Source organism: Cynara cardunculus, unplaced genomic scaffold (assembly GCF_001531365.2).
Source record: "Cynara cardunculus var. scolymus isolate 2C unplaced genomic scaffold, CcrdV1 Un_Scaffold_3767, whole genome shotgun sequence".
Taxonomy (NCBI): domain Eukaryota; kingdom Viridiplantae; phylum Streptophyta; class Magnoliopsida; order Asterales; family Asteraceae; genus Cynara; species Cynara cardunculus.
Genome location: NW_020201605.1, coordinates 34,427 through 55,170, shown reverse-complemented (window position 1 = coordinate 55,170; position 20,744 = coordinate 34,427). Strand labels below are relative to the sequence as shown.

The 20,744-nt window shown below is 33.0% G+C and overlaps 2 protein-coding genes across 2 annotated transcripts in view; both read left to right on the top strand.

Annotated features, from left to right (window-relative positions):
• The first annotated feature begins 56 nt into the window (after positions 1-56).
• LOC112503767 (ATP-dependent DNA helicase PIF1-like) lies at positions 57-2,204 on the top strand. Its single transcript, XM_025107770.1, has 2 exons — positions 57-2,100; positions 2,188-2,204. The coding sequence occupies exons 1-2, from the start codon at positions 57-59 to the stop codon at positions 2,202-2,204; spliced, it is 2,061 nt and encodes a 686-aa protein (XP_024963538.1).
• Positions 2,205-14,676: 12,472 nt separating this feature from the next.
• The window catches only part of LOC112503768 (glucan endo-1,3-beta-glucosidase 13-like), a 9,250-nt gene continuing 3,182 nt past the window's right edge, over positions 14,677-20,744 (top strand). The window contains exon 1 of the mRNA XM_025107771.1: positions 14,677-14,745. Within this exon, the coding sequence (XP_024963539.1) occupies positions 14,703-14,745 (43 nt within the window). The 5' untranslated portion in view covers positions 14,677-14,702. The remainder of the gene's footprint in view (positions 14,746-20,744) is intronic.

The following is a 20,744-nucleotide window of genomic DNA, read 5'->3' as shown; positions in this document are numbered from 1 at the left end:
GTTTAGAGATGATGATATAATGACAGATATTGTCGATAGAGAGAGATAAGTGAACGATGTTGACTGCATTTTTTGATAGGAATAGAACAGACATGAGTGCAARACAATATTTGTACAAAGACTTTCCAAAACACTACACGTGGAATTGGAGCACACGTCGATGGAATCCCCGGCAAAGAGGATCAATGAAAGGCCGACTTGTGTCTGCAAATCCAGCTGAAGGAGAGCGGTTCTACCTACGCCTACTTTTGTCTCATATTACTGGGCCTACTTGCTTTAAAGATCTATATAGTTTCAACGGCTTGCTACACCCTACATTTCGCAAAGCATCTCTTGAGAGAGGGTTAATAGAGAACGATGACAACTTATCCCAATGTCTTGGAGAGGCCTCCTTATTTCAATTTCCGGCTGCTCTTAGGAGGTTATTTGCCACGATGTTGATTTATTGTGAGCCAGGAGATGTTCGCAAGTTATGGGATGACCACTATGATTCACTCTCTGAAGATTATATGCGACAATGTGAAAGTGCTAATCGGGTCCGTAATCTGGTTCTAACTGATATCCTCGTTTTTCTACAGTCTRTGGGTAAGAGTCTTGATGATTTCGATCTTCCAATGGTTGATGCAAATTCAAATTTTCAATCTGGAGAATTTCGTGAGGTACAAGAGGAATGCTCTATAGTTGTGGAAGATAAACACTTGCATGCCCGAGACTCTCTGAATTCTGACCAGAAATATGCATATGATGAGAACATGAGGCACGTAGACGAGGATTGTCCAGGAGTGTTCTTTATAGATGGTCCGGGTGGAACCGGGAAGACTTTTTTGTACAAAGCTTTGCTTGCCAACATCCGTTCACGTGGTCTTATTGCTCTCGCAACCGCTTCGTCGGGTGTTGCTGCCAATAATATGCCTGGAGGGAGAATAGCTCACTCTAGATTCAAAATTCCTTTGAACCTTGATAATAACTCGATGTGCAACATAAGAAAACAGAGTGGGGCTGCTAAATTGATTCGAGATGCAAAAATAATCATCTGGGACGAAGCGTCGATGGCAAAGAGGCAGGCGGTGGAGGCGCTCGATCGAACAATGCAAGACATCATAGGGGTGGCACTCCCATTCGGCGGAAAGATAATGGTTTTCGGGGGTGATTTTAGACAAGTATTACCGGTCGTGAGGCRTGGAACYCGAGCACAGATTGTAGATTCTAGCTTGCAGATGTCACCTCTTTGGGCAACGATTAAAAAGATACGGCTAACGCTCAATATGAGAGCACGCACTGATCCATGGTTTTCGGAATTTTTACTAAGAGTCGGTGATGGAGATGAAGAAGCGGTGGACGAAAGCTTTATTCGCATACCGGATGACATGACCATTCCCTATGCTGATAAAGGTAAGTCAAAAGATGCGCTGATTGACGCGATCTTTCCATCTCTGCAAATCAACGGGGCTAATTCAGATTATATCATTTCAAGGGTGATATTGTCAACTAAAAACGAGAATGTCGACGAGATTAATGATCAGTTGATCGACAAGTTTTCTGGAGATGAAAAAATATACTACAGCTTCGACGAAGCAGAAGATGATAAGAACAACATCTATCCGATGGAGTTCTTAAATTCTKTAACTGTTAGTGGTTTGCCTCCTCATTACCTTCGTCTCAAGATCGGATGCCCAATAATACTGTTACGAAATATCGATCCCTCGAATGGATTGTGTAATGGCAGTAGATTGATATGCAGAGGCTTTCAACAGAACGTCATCGATGCAGAAATAGCTGTTGGTCAGCATGCTGGAAAGATAGTATTTCTTCCGAGAATTCCCTTATGTCCGTCTGAAGACAACATGTTCCCGTTTAAGCTGAAGAGAAAACAGTTTCCAATTCGGCTTAGCTTTTCTATGACAATCAATAAAGCTCAAGGCCAAACAATTCCGAATGTAGGTGTTTATCTACCGAAATCAGTTTTCTCACATGGGCAACTTTACGTGGCGTTGTCCAGAGGGATATCACGGGGGAATACGAAGGTGTTAGTGAAGCCTGTTAAAAAATTCAATCGTGCCGGAGTCTACACCTCAAACGTCGTCTATCAAGAAGTTTTACGTGATCAATAAGGTATAATCAACAGTTATATTATTACACATTTTGTACCATATGTTTCTATTAAAACCATTGCGCCGTTTTTTGCAGGAAATATTTACGGATGAGTGCATCACGAAAAACAAACAACAGTTCGAATATACGGATGAACATTATTTTACGAACGATTGTATTTYTTTGTTCATTCAAGAATTTCAAGTTTTGTAACGAGCTCTGAGTAGATGGTTTCAGAAAYCCGACATATATGCAATTTTCTTTTCATTTGATCTTGCTAACAAACAAAATTGACCTTCAACTTTATATATTAGTTGACTTGTAAAATAACCACATAAACTCATGATTCAAAGCCAAACTAATATTTTCGAATTGTGTGCAGCGCGGGTACACCACTAGTATATATATATATATACACATACATATGTGTGTGTGTGTAGAGAGAGAGAGATGGGTTCATACGAGAATTGTACATATTTAAGAAAATAAAAAAAAATTTGGAGGCAATCATTTATTTGAGTAATGACGTGAATGAACTTTTCTAAAAAATCGCCTAAAAAGGCATATATGTCATTTGTTACATAGAGATTATATATGAAAATTCATTTATTTCTATAAATATTATTAATACATTTAATTAAGGTATTTATTCATGATTTTTTTTAGTTTTCGTGATTGAAGTATGAATAATTTTTCATTTATTTAATTTTTATTTTTTACAATATTTAAAGTAGGTGTGATTTAGTTTTTCACTTAAAAAATTATTTTTATTGAATTAGTTTATCTAAGAACTTTTTTACAATTTTCGTCAAAAATTATATGTGATATCAACAACTTATTGATGCTTTTTTCTAAAAAAATTGCTAATTTTCGTCAATATATCTTATATGATATTGATCATAGTAAAAAAAATGCAAGTTATCAACAACATTACATGTCATATGCGTAAATTATTAATTACGTTTTGAAATATATGTGATCTTATACATTTTAAATGTATTTTGCTACACATCACGTTTTCATCATCTTTTTTCTTTTTTAATGTTTAGTTTAAATTATTGTTTTAAGTTTTAAATCACATGTGATTAGAAAAAATCACAGATGATTTTAACGAAAATTGTTATTTTTTAATATTGTTGTTTTAAATAAAAAATGAATTCTTTAAATGAAAATTAAATACGCATATTTTAAATTCATAAATATGATATTAATAAAATATTTTGTTTCAGTTCTTATCTTGAAGAAAGAATTTGACAACCTTATTTTCGGGAACATACCATCTCTTTGATGTAATTAAGGTCGTGTATTATGTTTTTAGATGCAATTAATGAAAAATATTATTGATTTGTGGGAAAAAATGATAATTACTATAACTTTTATAACATTTTTTTTATTAAACCTTTTTAATTTCAGATGTTTTAACGTAAACATAAAAATTAAATAGAATTCACAAATTACAAAACCCTAAAAATGACATACTTTAATGCAATTTGAAGTTGATAAAAACAAAAACCAACTTAAAATTGAATTAGATTTTTAAGATAGATATTGATAACTGTATCAATAAACTAATCCTTGTATATGTTAAAATATCGATTTTGAACGATTTCTACCCATTCTTTTTTAAATAATTTATTCATTTTGAAAATATTTTATATTTTTCTAGTTTAAATATTTTATTTATTACAAAATAAGAATTAGAGTAAACTATAAATTTAGTCATTGTGGTTTGTCAAAAATAATATCTTTCGTCCCTACAATTTTGCAATTACTAGATGACCATCATGGTTTGTAAAAACGTCCGGGTTGGTTCTCCCTCTAACGACCATGAAAAAGTTTCGTTAAAAGAGTAACATTTTCGTCATTTTACCAATTTTTGTCTTTTACCTAATCAAAATCGATTTTATAATTTTGTTCTCTTTGGTGTTTGATTGAGTAGAAGACAAAAAAATCGAGAATAGGACGCAAAACCCTTCATTTAACGAAATTGTTTAACAACCGTGTTGATCCTCTCTCTTTCATTGATTTGATGATAATCCCTTTTATCTATTACGAAGTATTATATTTCTGTCCTTCAGTTCCAGCGATCATCACTGAGTCCGTTTAGTGATAGCTGAGACATGTTTGTAAATCTATCAGCGACAATGATACTTTAAGAAGACAAAACTCACACCAAAGAACCTTCAGCGAAAGTCAAAGACTGAAACTGAAGATTAGAGACTAGCGCATTCGTGATCTGAAGCGGCATTCAGCGATTACAACCTGGTCAACATATGTATGAAGACTACCCAAGCCTTAGCGAATGCTGAAGAGACCTTCAGGGTTATTGCAACATTCAGCGATCAAAAGAAGCTTGTTGTGCAAGATTGCTTTTGTCTTGTCCTTCCACACACAAAGGACAAACCCATACCCTTTCTAGAGTATAGTACTGTACGGAGCCGATTAGTTAACTCTACTACCCACCAACTCTATGAAATGATGTCTGCTCATGAATAGACTTTTGTACTATTCACTGTAGCAAAGGACAAGCTTTTCTCTAAAAGCTTGACACGTGTTCAAACCCTGCTGCATTGCATCAAATATGCATTTAATGCAATGAGTATAAATAGATGTGTGTTATCTCCATGCAGAGATACCTTAATCCTTACGTGCATACGTGAAAGAACATACACACATCTAAGGACGCTTACGCTTATCTTCAAGCAAGTTAGAATCTCTTTTCAAGTATTCTAAAATGTTCTTACCCAGAAAGAACTCATCCCCTTCTTAGTCTTAACAACAAATCTTTTCTCTTTGCTAAGATCATTTGTGTGTAACTTAAATTGTTTAGATATGTTATCTTTACCTTATCTTATTCCACATACAATCTTGTAAAATATGTATTGATCAATATATATTTTAAATGGAAAAATTACACCAAAATGGAACCAACTTTCACCTGATTTCTATCTTGGTGAACCAACTTTCAAAATCGTTATTTTGGGGAACCAACTTGCACCTGATTCCTATTTTGGGGAACCAACTTTCAAAATCGTTATTTTGGGGAACCAACTTGCACCTGATTCCTATTTTGGGGAGCCAACTTTCAAAATCGTCATTTTGGGGAACCAACTTGCACCTGATTCCTATTTTGGGGAACCAACTTACAAAATAATTATAGAAAAATAACTAAAATTCATTTTGTTTTCAAAAATTAATGCAATAAAATCTATTTTTCATTTCAAATATCGTTTTTTTTTAATTCAGATATCAAATTGAAGATTTTTTATAAAAAAATCCAAATTACCACAATAAAAATTGTTTTTTACKAATGCAAAAAAAATCAATTTAATAGAAAAAAATTAATTGATGCAATAAAAAATAAATATTAAATATCACATTCAAGATTTTTATAAATATTAAATATCACATTGAAGATTTTTATATCTATTAAAAATCTTGAATGTAATATTTAATATTTATTTTTTATTGCATCAATTAATTTTTTTCTATTAAATTGATTTTTTTTGTATTAGTAGAAAACAACTTCTATTGTGGTAATTTGGATTTTTTTTAAATCTTCAATTTGATATCTGAATTTAAAAAAAACGAGATTTGAAATGAAAAATAGATTTTATTGCATCAATTTTTGAAAAAAAAACGAATTTTAGTTATTTTTCTATAATTATTTTGCAAGTTGGTTCCCCAAAATGACGATTTTGAAAGTTGGTTCCGCAAAATAGGAATCAGGTGAAAGTTGATTCTATTTTAGTGCAATTTTCCCATTTTAAATTTGAAAAGTTTCATGTGTTTGTATTCATCCCCCCCTTCTACAAACTGTTTCTATAAAACTCTTGTAGATCCTTACGAGACCAACAAGTGGTATCAAAGCAATGTTTTTTTTCTTGTTGTTTAGTTGTTTTTCTGCGATATATTATCTCTTTTTCTAGATAATTTTACTGCTTTCAAATGGCTTTACAAAACACAAACACACACTTTCATGATAATGGCTCTCTTGTCAAACATCCCCGATTTATCCGAGACAACTTTAGTCTTTGGAATAATCGGATGTCCCTCTTTCTGGAAGGTGTGGATCCTGAAATTCCACACTATATAGAAAATGGACCATATGTTCCATATGCTATTTCTCCGGATGTTCCTGAAACAGCTACGACTGCTATGATTCCTGAATGGTAGATTCCTAAGCTCCCTCATTAATGGAGTGATGAAGACAAGAAGAAGATAGTTATAGACACTCGTGCTAGGTCTATAATAGCTATGTCTCTTCCTGACGAGGTTTATCACTCTGTGATGAAGCTTAGAACCTCGAAATCCATGTGGGACACTCTATGTGTTCAATATGAAGGAACCTCTCAGGTTCAAGAATCGAGAAAGATTAACGTAGTAAGACAGTACGAAAGCTTTTTCTGTGGAAAGACTGATACGTTGTCTGAAGTACACCAACGGTTTAATTGTCTTCTTATCAATTTAAGGACTGTCGACAGAGAATATTGCATTCTGAAACTTTAACGAAGTTTCTGGAATGTTTACCTGAATCTTGGGATACTTATGCCATGTGTCTTAAGATGTCCCATAACATGTCCTCTCTCTCTCTCTTAGCACCTTATATGGGATACTGCTCAAATCATGAGCAGTCTCGACAACTGAAAAGGAATCTAATCAAGGATTCCAGAGAAATGAAGAGCTCTCCATTATCTCTGTTCTTTGAAGATACTTCAGCTGAACTCCCATTTTCTTCTTCTTCAGTTCTTCCCCCTGTTACTATCACTGAGTTAAATTCTACTAACTCTGAGGATCTATCAGAGTCTGATCTTGCAGACTTTGATGAATCACTCGCGCTATTAACTAAATCTTTTAGAAGATTCGCCAGAAAAAGAAACTTCCGCATATCTCCTTCGCTGACCATCAAGGAAAAGCCAAAGTCAGATAATATTGACAAGGCTTCAGCGATCTTCTACAATTGTCACCACAAGGGTCATTTTGCTGGTGAGTGCAGGTCTAAGAAGGCTATGATGCCATCTTCTAAAACCCCATCCTCCTTCAGATCTAAACATGACAAATACCTGAAGCTGAAGGAGAAGTACAAGAAGATGAAGAGTTCCTAGCGAAAGGCCAAAGGTCTTGTTGCTGAAGAGCATGACTGGGCTGATTCGTCAGATGAATCATCATCTAATGAGGAAGACACAGCCTATCTCTGCTTGATGGCCAAGGATGTCAAAGAAGAAGCTTCTAAGATATCAACTTCTAATGATCTCTCATCATCAACTCCTGCTCAGGTATGTCTCCTGAATGAACCCTCTTCTTCTTCCTTTTCTAGCCTATCAGTGTTACATACGTTGACGATGGACTTTTACAATGCCCTGAATGACAAATCTAAAGTAGAAATTCTTAATCTTGATCTTCAAGAATAGTTGAGGATTTGTCATTCAAAGATCAAAGAGTTGACTAAGATCGAGGAAGATCTTAAAGATCAGGTCATTGTAAACCAAACCATCACTAATGAGCGCAAATAGGCTATCGATGAGCGTGAGCAAGCAATTGCTGAAATCAGGGCTGAGAAGGCTACCATTGGAGAATGGTGCAAAGCCTCTGTCAAAGCCTCTGAGATTATTAACGCTCAGATCCATGCCAAGATAATGACTGGTCTAGGTTTTTCCTATGATCAGGAAGATAGTGTCATTAACAGGTCCATGCTCAAGTTTGGCACCTTTGCCTCTTCTATTCCTGACACTTCTTCCTCTCAGTCTTCTCTTGCTGAGAGTCATCTTGATGGAACTCTTTCGAGTTAAGGTTGCAAAGACAAGGGTAAATCCATTGTCAAAGCACCTCTTCCTTAGAAGGCTAACAAGTCACATAGAAAAATATATTCCTTCAGCTTGTGCACCTTCTTCTTCTTCTTCTTCTTCTTCTTCTTCTTCAAGGGCAAAACAAATCTGAATCTTCTCAGAAATCTAAATCTCAGCTCAAGGTGAATGCCTCAACTAAGGACTCCAAATCCTCAAAAGTTCCTCCTAAAACTAATAAGAAGTGAATCCTTAGAGCTTGTCCCTCTTCTAATCTGGTACTTCCTGGCCCTAAAGCTAGCTTTAGTTATAGGAAGTGTAAACACTCTGGTGAAACTACACACATTGCCAGTAAGTGTCCTTTTGCCGCCAAGGCTGGTCCCCCAGCCAAGGACAAGAAAGTAGCTAAGGCTGAGAAATCAACCAAAGTGAAATCAACCACTAAGACTGTTAAAGCAACCAAGGTGAAGAAAACCAATGGAGCCTCCTCTTCAGGCTCAGTGAAGACAATCACCGACACTAAGTCCTCAGTGTCAGTTGTTGTGACTCCTTCTACCACTAAAGCCTCTTCGTCAGGCTCAGTGAAGATACCCACTGACTCTTTTCCATTAGCATAAGAGGTTGTTCCTATTTCTACGGAATCTTCTTCAGGTTTAGTGAACCCATCTGCTGACGTTGATTCTTCAGTTTCAGTGGATGATACATCTAACATTGCTGGACCTAAATAGAATGGGTACCAAAAGCATTTTTAACATGTTCCCCTTGTGCAGGAAGTCAAAGGCATTTGGTATCTCGATAGTGGATGCTTAAGACACATGACCGGAGACAAATCCCTGCTTATCGAGTACAAGGAAGAAAGAGGCCCTTCCGTGATCTTTGGAGGTAACGGAAAATGATATACCAGAGGATTTGGTATATTAATCAACGGTGCAACCACATTCAGACGTGTTGCATATGTTGAAGGACTGAAGCACAACCTTCTCAGCATCAGTCAACTGTGTGATAAAGATTACACAGTGAAGTTCTCTAAGAATTCATGCTACGTCTATGACAAGGATGATAAGGTTGCCCTAACCGATTCTCGTCTAGAGAATGTCTACATCATCAACATGGATTCTTCTCTCACTGAGAATAGTTGTTTCCTCTCTAAAACTTCATTAGATATCAACTAGCTGTAGCACAAACAACTTTCTCACCTTAACTTCAAGACACTCAGCAAGTTGTCTAGAAATGATCTTGTCACTGGTCTTCCTCAACACTCCTTTGCAAAGGAATCTTTTTGCTCAACATGTGACAAAGGAAAACAAACAAGAGCTAGCTTCAAGTCAAAGAAAATCTCTTCAGTGACATCGCCTCTTCAGCTACTGCACATGGATCTCTTTCGTCTAGTGAACGTGCAATCTATTGCTGGAAAGAAGTATACACTCGTCATTGTTGATGAGTACTCCGGGTACACTTAGGTATTCTTTCTCAGATCCAAAAGTGAAGCACCTGAAGACATCATATCGTTCCACAAGAAGATAGAAGTGCTTAACAATATTAAAGTACGATCTATCATAAGTGACCATGGTACTGAGTTAAAAAAACAATACTATGGATAACTTCTTTGAGGACAAGGGAATTTCTCATAACTTTTCTTTAATGAGAAGTCCTCAGCAAAATGGGGTCGCTAAAAGGAGAAATCGAACAATCATTGAGGCTGCTCGATCAATGCTCAACGAATCCAATCTCCCTAATAATTTCTGGGGCTGAAGCTGTCAACACCGCTTGTTTCACTCAAAATCGGTCACTGATCGTTAAGAGGTTCAAGAAGACAACTTACGAACTTTTCCATGGCAGAAAGCCCTCTATCAGCTTTCTACATATCTCTGGTTGCACGTGTTATATTCTTAACAACCGTGATCAACTAGGAAAGTTTGATCCCAAAGCTGATGAAGGAATCTTTCTTGGATATTCTTCAGTGTCTAAAGCCTTTAGAGTATTCAACAAACGCCAACAGACGATAAAAGAAACGATTCATGTCACATTTGACAAATCTCAATCAGCTAATTCTAAACCCATCATAAATGATGACGAAGAATTAGAAAACTGGATGTTTTCTCATTTTGGACAACCTGAAGCTTCCTTCAGCGTTCCTCTCAACATTGAAGCCCCAGAAGTTGAAGATGATCCATTAATCATTCTTGTTACAGCTAATCACCCTAACGCATCTTCTTCAGAGATCGTTCCAGTGCCCATTAGCTGTGTTCCTTCTTCTACTTCAAATACTAATCAATCAGTGAATGAAATGCCTTTAGCATCTGAACCTGTATTAGTCGTTGAATCTGAGGCTCCTTTAGCAATTGTTCCCATCGCTGAAGAATTTGCAGCTGAAGCCTCATCTTCTGTTCCTGAACCTTTATGCTCAGATGATAATCCTCTACCAGCTTAGTGATGGACTAAAGACCATCCAATTCATCAAATTCTTGGTGATCCAAGTGCAGGTATTCAGACTCGTCGAGGTCTAAGTAATATCTATCTCTTTGTCAACTTTCTTTCTTTAGTTGAGCACAAGAAGATCAATGATGCTATCTCAGACCCTAGCTGGGTCATTGCCATGCAAGAGGAGTTCATTGAGTTTGATAGGAACAAAGTCTGGTACCTTGTCCCACGTCCATCTAATAAGACAGTGATAGGCACAAAATGGGTCTATCGCAACAAGTTAGGTGAAGAAGGTGTGGTAACCCGTAACAAGGCTTGTCTTGTTGCTCAGGGTTATATACAAGAAGAATGGATCAATTATGACAAGACCTTCACACCAGTGGCTAGACTCGAAACACTTCGACTCTTTCTAACCTTTGCTGCCCATAGAGACCTCAAAGTCTACCAAATAAATGTAAATAACACTTTTCTAAATGGAAAACTTCAAGAGGAAGTTTATGTTGAACAACCTTCAGGGTTTCTTGACCTTAAGTATCCAAACCACGTCTATCGTTTGGATAAAGCTTTTTATGGGTTGAAACAGGCTCCTCGTGCCTGGTATGATACCCTTTCTTCGTTTCTCATCTTTGAGAAATTCGTCCGTGGAAAGATTGACCAGACATTATTTCTTAGGAAAGTTAAAGGTCATATCATTCTAGTCCAAATATATGTCGATGATATTATTTTTGGTTCCACTAATCCCTCTTTATGTTTTCGATTCACTAATCGCATGAAGAAAGAATACCATATGAGTATGATGGGAGAACTAACCTTGTTTTTAGATCTCCAGATCAAGCAATCAAATAAAGGCATCTTTATCAGTCAGAGTAAGTATGTCCGTGATATGCTGAAAAAGTTTGATCTCTCTAACAGCTCATCTATGAAGACTCCTATGGCTCTTCCACTCTCTCTTAACAAGGATCCAAATGGAAAGCCTGTAAACATAACTGTTTATAGAGGAATGATCGGCTCTCTACTGTATCTTACATCTAGTCGACCAGATATTATGTATTCTACTTGCCTATGTGCACGATATCAATCTGAACCTAACGAATCCCATCTGATCGCTATAAAACGCATTTTCAGATACCTGAAGGGAACTCCTAACTTGGGTCTCTGGTACCCTAAGGGTTCAGATTTTGACCTAATAGGTTATTTGGATAGTGGTTTTGCAAGTTGCAAGATCGATAGGAAGAGCACCACTAGAGGCTGTCAGCTTCTAGGTGGAAAGTTGGTGAGCTAGACAAGTAAGAAGCAAAACTCAGTGTCCACATCAACCACTGAAGCTGAATACGTAGCCGCTGGAAGTTGTTGTGCCCAAGTCCTTTGGATGAAAAACCAGCTGAACGACTACGTTCTTCAATTCTCAAAGATCCTATATGTTGTTATAGTACTAGTGCTTTTGCAATTGCAAACAACCCTGTACTTCACTTCAAGACCAAACATATAGAGATCATATATCATTTTATCAGAGATCATGTTATGAATGGTGATATTGAACTTCACTTTGTTCCCACTGATTACCAACTCGCTGACCTTTTCACCAAGCCTCTTGATGAGACAAGATTTAACATCTTGATCAGCAAACTTGGAATGCTAAACGCTGAAGATTAATATCTTTCAGATATATGCATCAATCAGTAAAGTGAAATGATTCAGTGCTCTCACTCTATCACTGAACTCTTGAGTAAATGTATCTATTCTCTCTAAGGTATGCATACTCGTTCTTCTTCTTTAAAACTTATAACTATCACTGAAGCTTTCCTTCTTCAGTGATCAAAACGTATTAAAAGTTTGTTTCAGTGATTCTTTTTATCGCTGAATATTTTAAGTAAGTATATCTCTTTTATACTTATCTTAAGTAAAATGATCACTGGAATATTTCCTTTCGAAATTAATATAAGTGTTTCATTTGCATCACTAAAAAAGATCCATGAAAAGAGTAATAGGGACACATGTCTATGAGTTCCAGTGTTTCTCTTACATTCACTGACAATCTATAAGTCAGTGAACATGCTTTCAGTTTCTGTTTCCCTTCTTATACATTTTCTTAAATTTGTAACTTAAGAAAATTTACCAAGTAAAAACTGACTCACTGAAAAAGATCCCAAAACAGTTAAAGGAGACATGTATTTTATATGCAACTTTTCCTTACTGCTGTTTGATAAGACAACTTTCTTTATGTTTCTTTGTTATCATCAAATAGGGGGGGATTGTTGATCATCTCACTCATTGATTTGATGATACCCTTTTATCTATTACGAAGTATTATGTTTCTGTTTTTTTTCAGTTCCAGCGATTATCACTTAGTCAGTTCAGTGATCACTGAGACATGTATTGTAAATCTATCAGCGACAGTGATACTTTAAGAAGACAATACTCACACCAAAGAACCTTCAGTGAAAGTTGAAGATTGAAACTGAAGATTAGAGACTAGCGCATTCGTGATCTGAAGCGACATTCAATGATTACAACCTAGTCCACATATGTGTGAAGACTGCCCAAGCCTCAGGGAATGCTGAAAAAATCTTCAAGGTTATTCCAGCATTCAGTGATCAAAAGAAGCTTGTTGTGCAAGATTTCTTTTGTCTTGTCCTTCCACACACAAATGACAAACTCAAACCCTTTCTAGAGTATGGTACGGTATGGAGCCGATTAGTTGACTCTACTACCTACCAACTCTATGAAAGGATGTCTGCTCACGAATAGCTTTGATACTATTCACTGTAGCAAAAGAAAAACTTTTCTCTAAAAGCTTGACACATCTTTAAACCCTACTGCATTGCATTAAATGTGCATTTAATGTAATGAGTATAAATAGATGTGTACTATCTCCATGCAGAGATATCTTAATCCTTACGTGCTTACGTGAAAGAACATACACACATCTATGAACACTTACGCTTATCTTCAAGAAAGTTAGAATCCCTTTTCAAGTATTCTAAAAAGTTCTTACTCAAAAAGAACTCATTTCCTATTTAGTCTTAACAGTAAATCTTTTCTCTTTGCTAAGATAATTTGTGTGTAACTTAAATTGTTTAGATAGGTTATCTTTACTTTATCTTATTCCGCATACAATCTTATAAAATCTGTATTGATCAATATGTATTTTAAATTTGAAAAGTTTCCTGTGTTTGTATTCACCCCCCCCCCCCTTCTACAAATTGTTTCTATAAAACTCTTGTAAACCCTTACGGGACCAACAAACTGTCAAAAGGAAAGGACTAAATCTGAATGTTTTTATAAACCATAATGGTCATCTTGTAATTTCAAAACGATGAAGACGAAAAATGCTTTTTTGACAAACTACAAGGACCAAGTTTATAGTTTACTCTAGAAGTTAATTATGTAAAACCATATAAAACGTTTGATGGTACATCCACCACTTTAAAGTTTTCATCATGCTATTTGTGCCTCATTTAATGTCAAAATTAGTTTAAATCATGCATTAAAAATATAAAAGGTAAGTTTTGATTTGATGTATGTAAGAAGAAAATTAGTAGATAGAGATATAGTTAACAACGTACAAAGATGTATTTAGCCTACCCCTAAACTTTCCTTATGGTGACCCTAGTATATAAGATAGGTCTTTTTAGCTATATACTATATAATACCGAAATAAAGTGACATAAAATACAACATATTATGGCAGTTCTAATTTCAATTTACTTTTATATAAAATTAGCAATATAACTTAATTTTCGTTCTTGTAAAGCCGTTAAAATTGATCTTTATCATCATATTATAGTAAAATACATAAGATTGCTATACATTGAAGATAATTAAAGTATCTTGTTATTTTATGTAAAATGACAAAACCGCATCACTTTATGGGATGAAATGGAAGTATGTTGTTGTATGGCATAAGAAAAAAAAATATAACAACGTGAAATGAAATTTTTGTATAGAGCACATTGCTATTTGGCATAAGGAAAAAACAATAGCGTGAAATGAAAGCACGTTGCTATTGTTGCATGTAACTGGAATACCGAAACTTTTTCCACAACCCACATGAAAATGAATGTTCCACAAAACTTTTTTAAACTAGTTTAGTTAGAAGATATATCAGATATCATACTTAGTAAATACATAATGCATTGAACTTTTTTGTATTTATGGTATCGATAAATACCCATAATTAACCACATGTACTGAATTTTTAGATAGATATATTAGATACGTTTATTTTAGTTTTTGTTTACTTGTATGTATAAGTAACAATAAAATAAAACAAAAAGCAAATCAGAAAAAGAAAAAGAAAAAGAGGAAAATTTAGGTTGAAGAAAACTCTTGATTCTTGATGTGCATTTAACTCTCATTGACATCTCTTACCAAACACACAATTCAAAAGGGCCAAGTTCGTGAAGTATGATTGCATTTCAAACACTTCTTCTTGTACCATGTTATCTATGTATGTATCTCTTTCATCCCTTCTAATTATATCAAACATTTTGATCAAAATAAGCTCGATTTTGTTGAAATCAGTTTAAATAGAATTATATCGATCAGTATGATCTTGAATTTCTTGAATCGGTTTAAATATAATCATATTATTTTGGTTCGGTTTTATGTTATTTTAAATGTATTTTGTAGTAACTGGTAAAGAACTAAATTTGACAGACATGTTCTTGAGTTTGTTTGAACAAATTAGGGAATTGGAAATTTTTGTTTGAGGTTTATGTTTTTTCTTGTTTTCAATTGTGTTAGACGAGTTCTATATCAGTTATAAACGTCGTTTGCTACACTGATATTATCAGTTCGAGTCATGGAAATAATATTCAAAATTCATATTAAGATAGTGGATTTTTTTTAGCTCGTTAACATGCACTTGATAGTTCATAGATGTCAAGGTGAAATGATATTTGAGCTGTTTTTCATGCTATATACCGTAAAATTCATTATTTTTAAGACATCAAAATAAAACCATGTATGCATGGTGCATATTAACGTCTCATTTTGCACCTTTTGACATGGTTCTTAAGGTTAACCAATTAATGTGTGTGTAAACGTTGCTTGACATATATTGAAATAGCTTTACTAACTTAAATCTGGTACTTATTTTTAACATGTAGTCTTCATGAAGTTTGGTATAAAAGAAATGACTAATTTACCCCTCCATCAAGTATGTATAACACAAGCATGGACGGACCTACTATAGGGCATACGGTGGCACGTGTTACATTATATATCCTTCGTCGAAGGGTAAAAAAAATTTAGGTTCGTGAATGGTGCAACCGTATTAATTTGTTGTGCGCCACCGTATGTATTTTGAAACTACAATAAGAATAAGTTTTATTTGCTAGAGTCGGTTTGCAAGACTTTTATTCCAACCCAGACCTAAGTTTGAATCTTGTTAATGTCATTTTTTAGTCAAATGGTGCCACCGTTTGAAAAAAAATTCGTATATTTGTTTCTTAAAGTCAATCGGTGTCACCTTTTGAAAAAATTTCCCTATAATTTTTTCTTATAGTCAAATAGTACCACTGTTCGGAAAAAATTATAGGTCCGTCCCTAAAGACAAACCAAAATTTGTCTTTCTTCACTTGACGTTAAGATGCCACTAATCATATATTGTTATTAACTACAAGAGACTCATTTAGTACAACTTACCTTTTGTTAAAAAATTCATTTTAAGTTTGAGATTTGTAATGACTATATTTCCCTTTATTTATTATATCTTAGTTTTGTTATGAGATACTTAGACACTGAAGCATAGCACCTATTATTACTTAAGACGAATGATCGTGTGAGAATATGAGTTAAGATGAAAAGTTTAAGAAATAATTTGGATCCTTGATCACTTTTACTTTCAAACCAACAATGAATTACGCTTTAGAAGAGAATTGATCTGATGCATCTCATTAATGTTGATCTAGTGTTTCTCTTCAATTAGGATTAATATAAAGATGAAGATCTCTTCTTACCTTTCTAACAAGAACCCAACCCTATTATTGAAATAGTCTCTTTTATTTCAACCTACAAATTTGAGATACTTTTGAAATGACTATATTACCATTTATTAATTGGAATATTATAATCCACATTTATTTTAGTAAAGTCTCTTTAATTTCGAGATTATTAAATTACTAATTTACCCTTCAATATTATTCAAAATACTTATAGTTGATGTTTATAAAGTAAACCAAATGAAGGTAAACAATATCCTGTTTTTTTTATATTCGTTTGATTTTCCACTTGTATTTAAAACCCAATTGTTACTTTAAAAAAAAAATTATTTCCATCTATATTCGGCTTCATTTTTTGTATTTTTTTATTTATGATTTGTTTTTTTGGTTTATTAATCAACCGTCACATACACAAACTTTAATCGAATAATTGGTTTTGTTATGGTTCCTTGAGGGGTCAATTTGGTCACATGAGGGGGACCTTTTAACAAGCCTACAAAAGTGACCACACAATATATCTTTCTATGTGCTCCTTATTGTCTAATGATCATGGCTCCACTTATTAATTACATACATATGTCCATACTATATTATAAAACATTTGACAAGAACTCTTAAAAACCATTTTTTATGCGTAAAATACTGTTTATTAATACATATTACTTAAAACTCAAGATTATAAGTAGATTGTACGTAAATACAACTTATTAAAGCTCCCTATCTGAATTCGTGTAACTAACTGCAGATAAACATAATCAAATACATGATAAACATCTCATTTTACGTATAAAAAAATCTAAATTATAATTAGGATAATCATTGAGTTTTAACAGAATACTTAATTATTATCTATATAAAATATTATATTATTAAACCAAAAATAAATTATTTTATTATTAAACTTAAATTAAATTATAATAAAAAAAATTACATAAAAAATGATAACTTTTAAATATTTGATTTGATATTAACATTGATATTATTTTTTTCAAATTTTTATAATATCTTCAAATTTATATTATATTCAAAAATAAAATCATTATTGATTTCTTAAAAAAGACATAATCTATATATATACTGTATTATAAAGCATTTGACAAAAACTCTTAAAAATCACTTTTTATGCATTAAGTACTGTTTATTGATTCATATTACTTAAAATTCAAGATTACAAGTAAATTGTCCGTATGTACAACTTATTAAAGCTCCATATTTGAATTTGTGTAACTAACTACAGATAAACATAATCAAATTCTGAATAAGTATCTCATTTTAAATATAAATAATCTAAAATATATTTAGGATAATCATTGAATTCAAAATACTAAATATTATCTTTATAAAAGAATTATATTATTAAATTAAAAATAAATAACTTCATTATTAAATCTAAATTAAATTATATGTAAAAATTGAATTAAAGAAATTACACAAAAAAATAGAACTTTTTATATTTTTTTAATTTTTATGATATCTTCAAATTTATATTAAAAAAACATTATTGCATGCTCAAAACCATACAAATTCATATTATAATATCGATAGAGATCAAAAAAATAAAACGAAACATTAAAATCGAGATATATCTCACTGCATTACGCGAGATACCATTCTAATATATATATATATATATTACGTTTCAAATACAACTCATCACATTTATACAACTAATGCAACTTAATCAATTGAGATATTTATAGAAATGATGAAGTTAATTTATTATAATTTGAATATTTATGGAATATGATTAAGTTTCATTAACTATGATCAATATTTTATATTCGGAAACAATCAAAACTTTTATGAAAGTACATATTTATCAAATTAAATAAACGATTGAGATTGAGTTATATTGGTTGTACAAATGTAAAATATTTCACAATAACTCACCCCCCTCTCTCTATATATGCTCGCGCATAAGTCTGGGTCTTGGTAAGAAATTCAAAATTTCATAAGAATATTAGAAACCACTTTGTTAGGAGCTTCACATAAGTTACCATCTTGGCATACATATACATGATCCTGATGTTGTATAAGGATTAGGGAGGCTAAAATACCAAAGACAAAAATATTAAAAATATAAGAATAAATGATTCATATATGAGAAAATGTGGGTTTATATATGCGTTTATATGTAAATAAGTAAGAATGAAGGTAATCAAACGTAGGTTCACATATTCATCATGAATGGTTTTTTTTTTTGAAGTTTAACAATAATTCATATATAAATCATTTATTTTTATGCCTTAACCATTTCATTTTTCTCATATATATATATATATATATATATATATATATATATGTAGGGTTGGGTTCATGTGAGACCATGAGTTTTTCGTGAGACCCATAAGACCAATTTATGTTCATTGATCAACTTTATAAACTAATGATCTAATGGTCTAAAGTTGCAAGGTGGCAATTTTGTAATTATTGAGAAGTCTCGTGGTGTTTATGAATGTTCAGATCTGACGATTGTAAATCTAATCCAATGGTTGAGAATTGGTCTTACGGGTCTCACGAAAAACCATTGGTCTCACATGATCCCAAGTCTATATATATATATATATATATATATATATATATATATATATAATGCATGTATGCTGATACACCCATATATATAGATGTGTGTGTGTGAGAGGTTTTAAACAAGACCACCACATACATACATATATGGAGGTGTGTTATTATACAACCATTTATATTTGTACAACTAATACAATTCGATCTCAACCGTTCATTTAATTTGATAAATATGTGATTTTATAAAAGTTTTAATTGTTTCCTAATACAAAGTATTGATCATAATTAATGAACTCTAATCATAATTAATGAACTCTAATCATCATCCATAAATATTCAAATCATAATAAATGAACTCTCATCATTTCCATAAATATCTCAATTGATTGGGTTGGATTGGTTGTACAAATGTTATGAGTTGCATTTGAAACGTCCTCTCTCTATCTCTATCTCTCTCTCTCTCTCTCTCTCTCTCTATATATATATATATATATAGGAAAATGTTCATTTGAGAAGTAAATAAGTGATTCTATCACTTCATCGGGTCAACATTTGCGGCTTTGACTATTAAGCACCGGATAATTTCTCGCATGAGTATGTGGAAGATAAAGAGATAATTTTGTAACTTTCTCAAATAGGCGGCAAACAAGTTCATATGTGAACCCGTTAATTAGTTCACATGTGAACTATTTAACTGATTCACATATGAACCCACGAGTTTATATGTGAATAAGTTAATTAGTTAATATGTGAATCAGTTAAAATAGTTAATATATGAATCACACGGGTTCACATATAAACCCGTTTGCGTCTATTTATAAAAGTTATGAACTACCCTCTATATTTTTAGCATAGCCGCAAATTTTGACCAGTAAAATCCGATCTTTATCGTACGAACGGCTAGGATCATTTTTTTACTTATCAAATATTTACCACTTCTCAAAATAACTTATGACGATGTATGTATGTGTGTCTGTGTGTGTATATATATATATTATGTATGTGTGTGCAGGGACGGACCCAAATTTTTTTTTAAACGGTGGCACCATATAATTAATATAGTATAATATACATCTAAAAATAATTATAAAATATGGTTTTTATAGTACCGATAGGGCTGTAAACGAACCGAACGTTCAGTGAACCGTTCGTGAACCGTTCGGCGGGAAGTTCGTTTATTTAATAAATGAACGAACATGAACTATTTTTTTGTTCGTTTAGTTAAACGAACGAACATAAACAAGAGTCTCGTTCGTTCATTTACTGTTCGGTTACGTACGTTTACATTCGTTCGTTTATATATTAAATTTAATATATTATCTTTTATTTATTTAATTTGAATTCAAATAATATTTATTTATGTTCGTTTATGTTCGTTCGTTTACGTTCGTTTAACATGTTTACGAACGAACATAAACGAACAAGAACACACCTTATTTTTAAACGAACGAACACGAACACAAGTTAAACGAACGGACATGAACAAGCCTCCGTTCGTGTTCGTTCGGTTCGTTTACAGCCCTAAGTACCGATAAACAACTTCTAAACTTGTACCCGACGCGTCTTCATCTTTTGAAAACGGTCAATATATACCCAAAAATAATTACAAAAAATATGGTTTTGATTATTTGGGCTTTGTTTTGTTTGGGTTTTAGTTGCACAATTTGAATTTCAGGGATATACGGTAGCACTTTCTAAAACGATATGGTAGCACCGTTAACAAACCTAAATTTTTTACCCTTCGACGACGAAATAATACGGTGGCACGTGCCACCCATGCTACCACATCAGGTCCGCCTATTGTGTGTGTGTATATATATATATATATATATACACTAGAAGGGTACTCGCGTAATGCAGCAAGACACATCTTGATTTTAATGTTCTATTTTATTATTTGTCTATGTCGATGTTATAATATGATTTATGTGTTTTTAAGAAAACAATAATGATWTTATTTTTGAATAAAATATAAATTTGA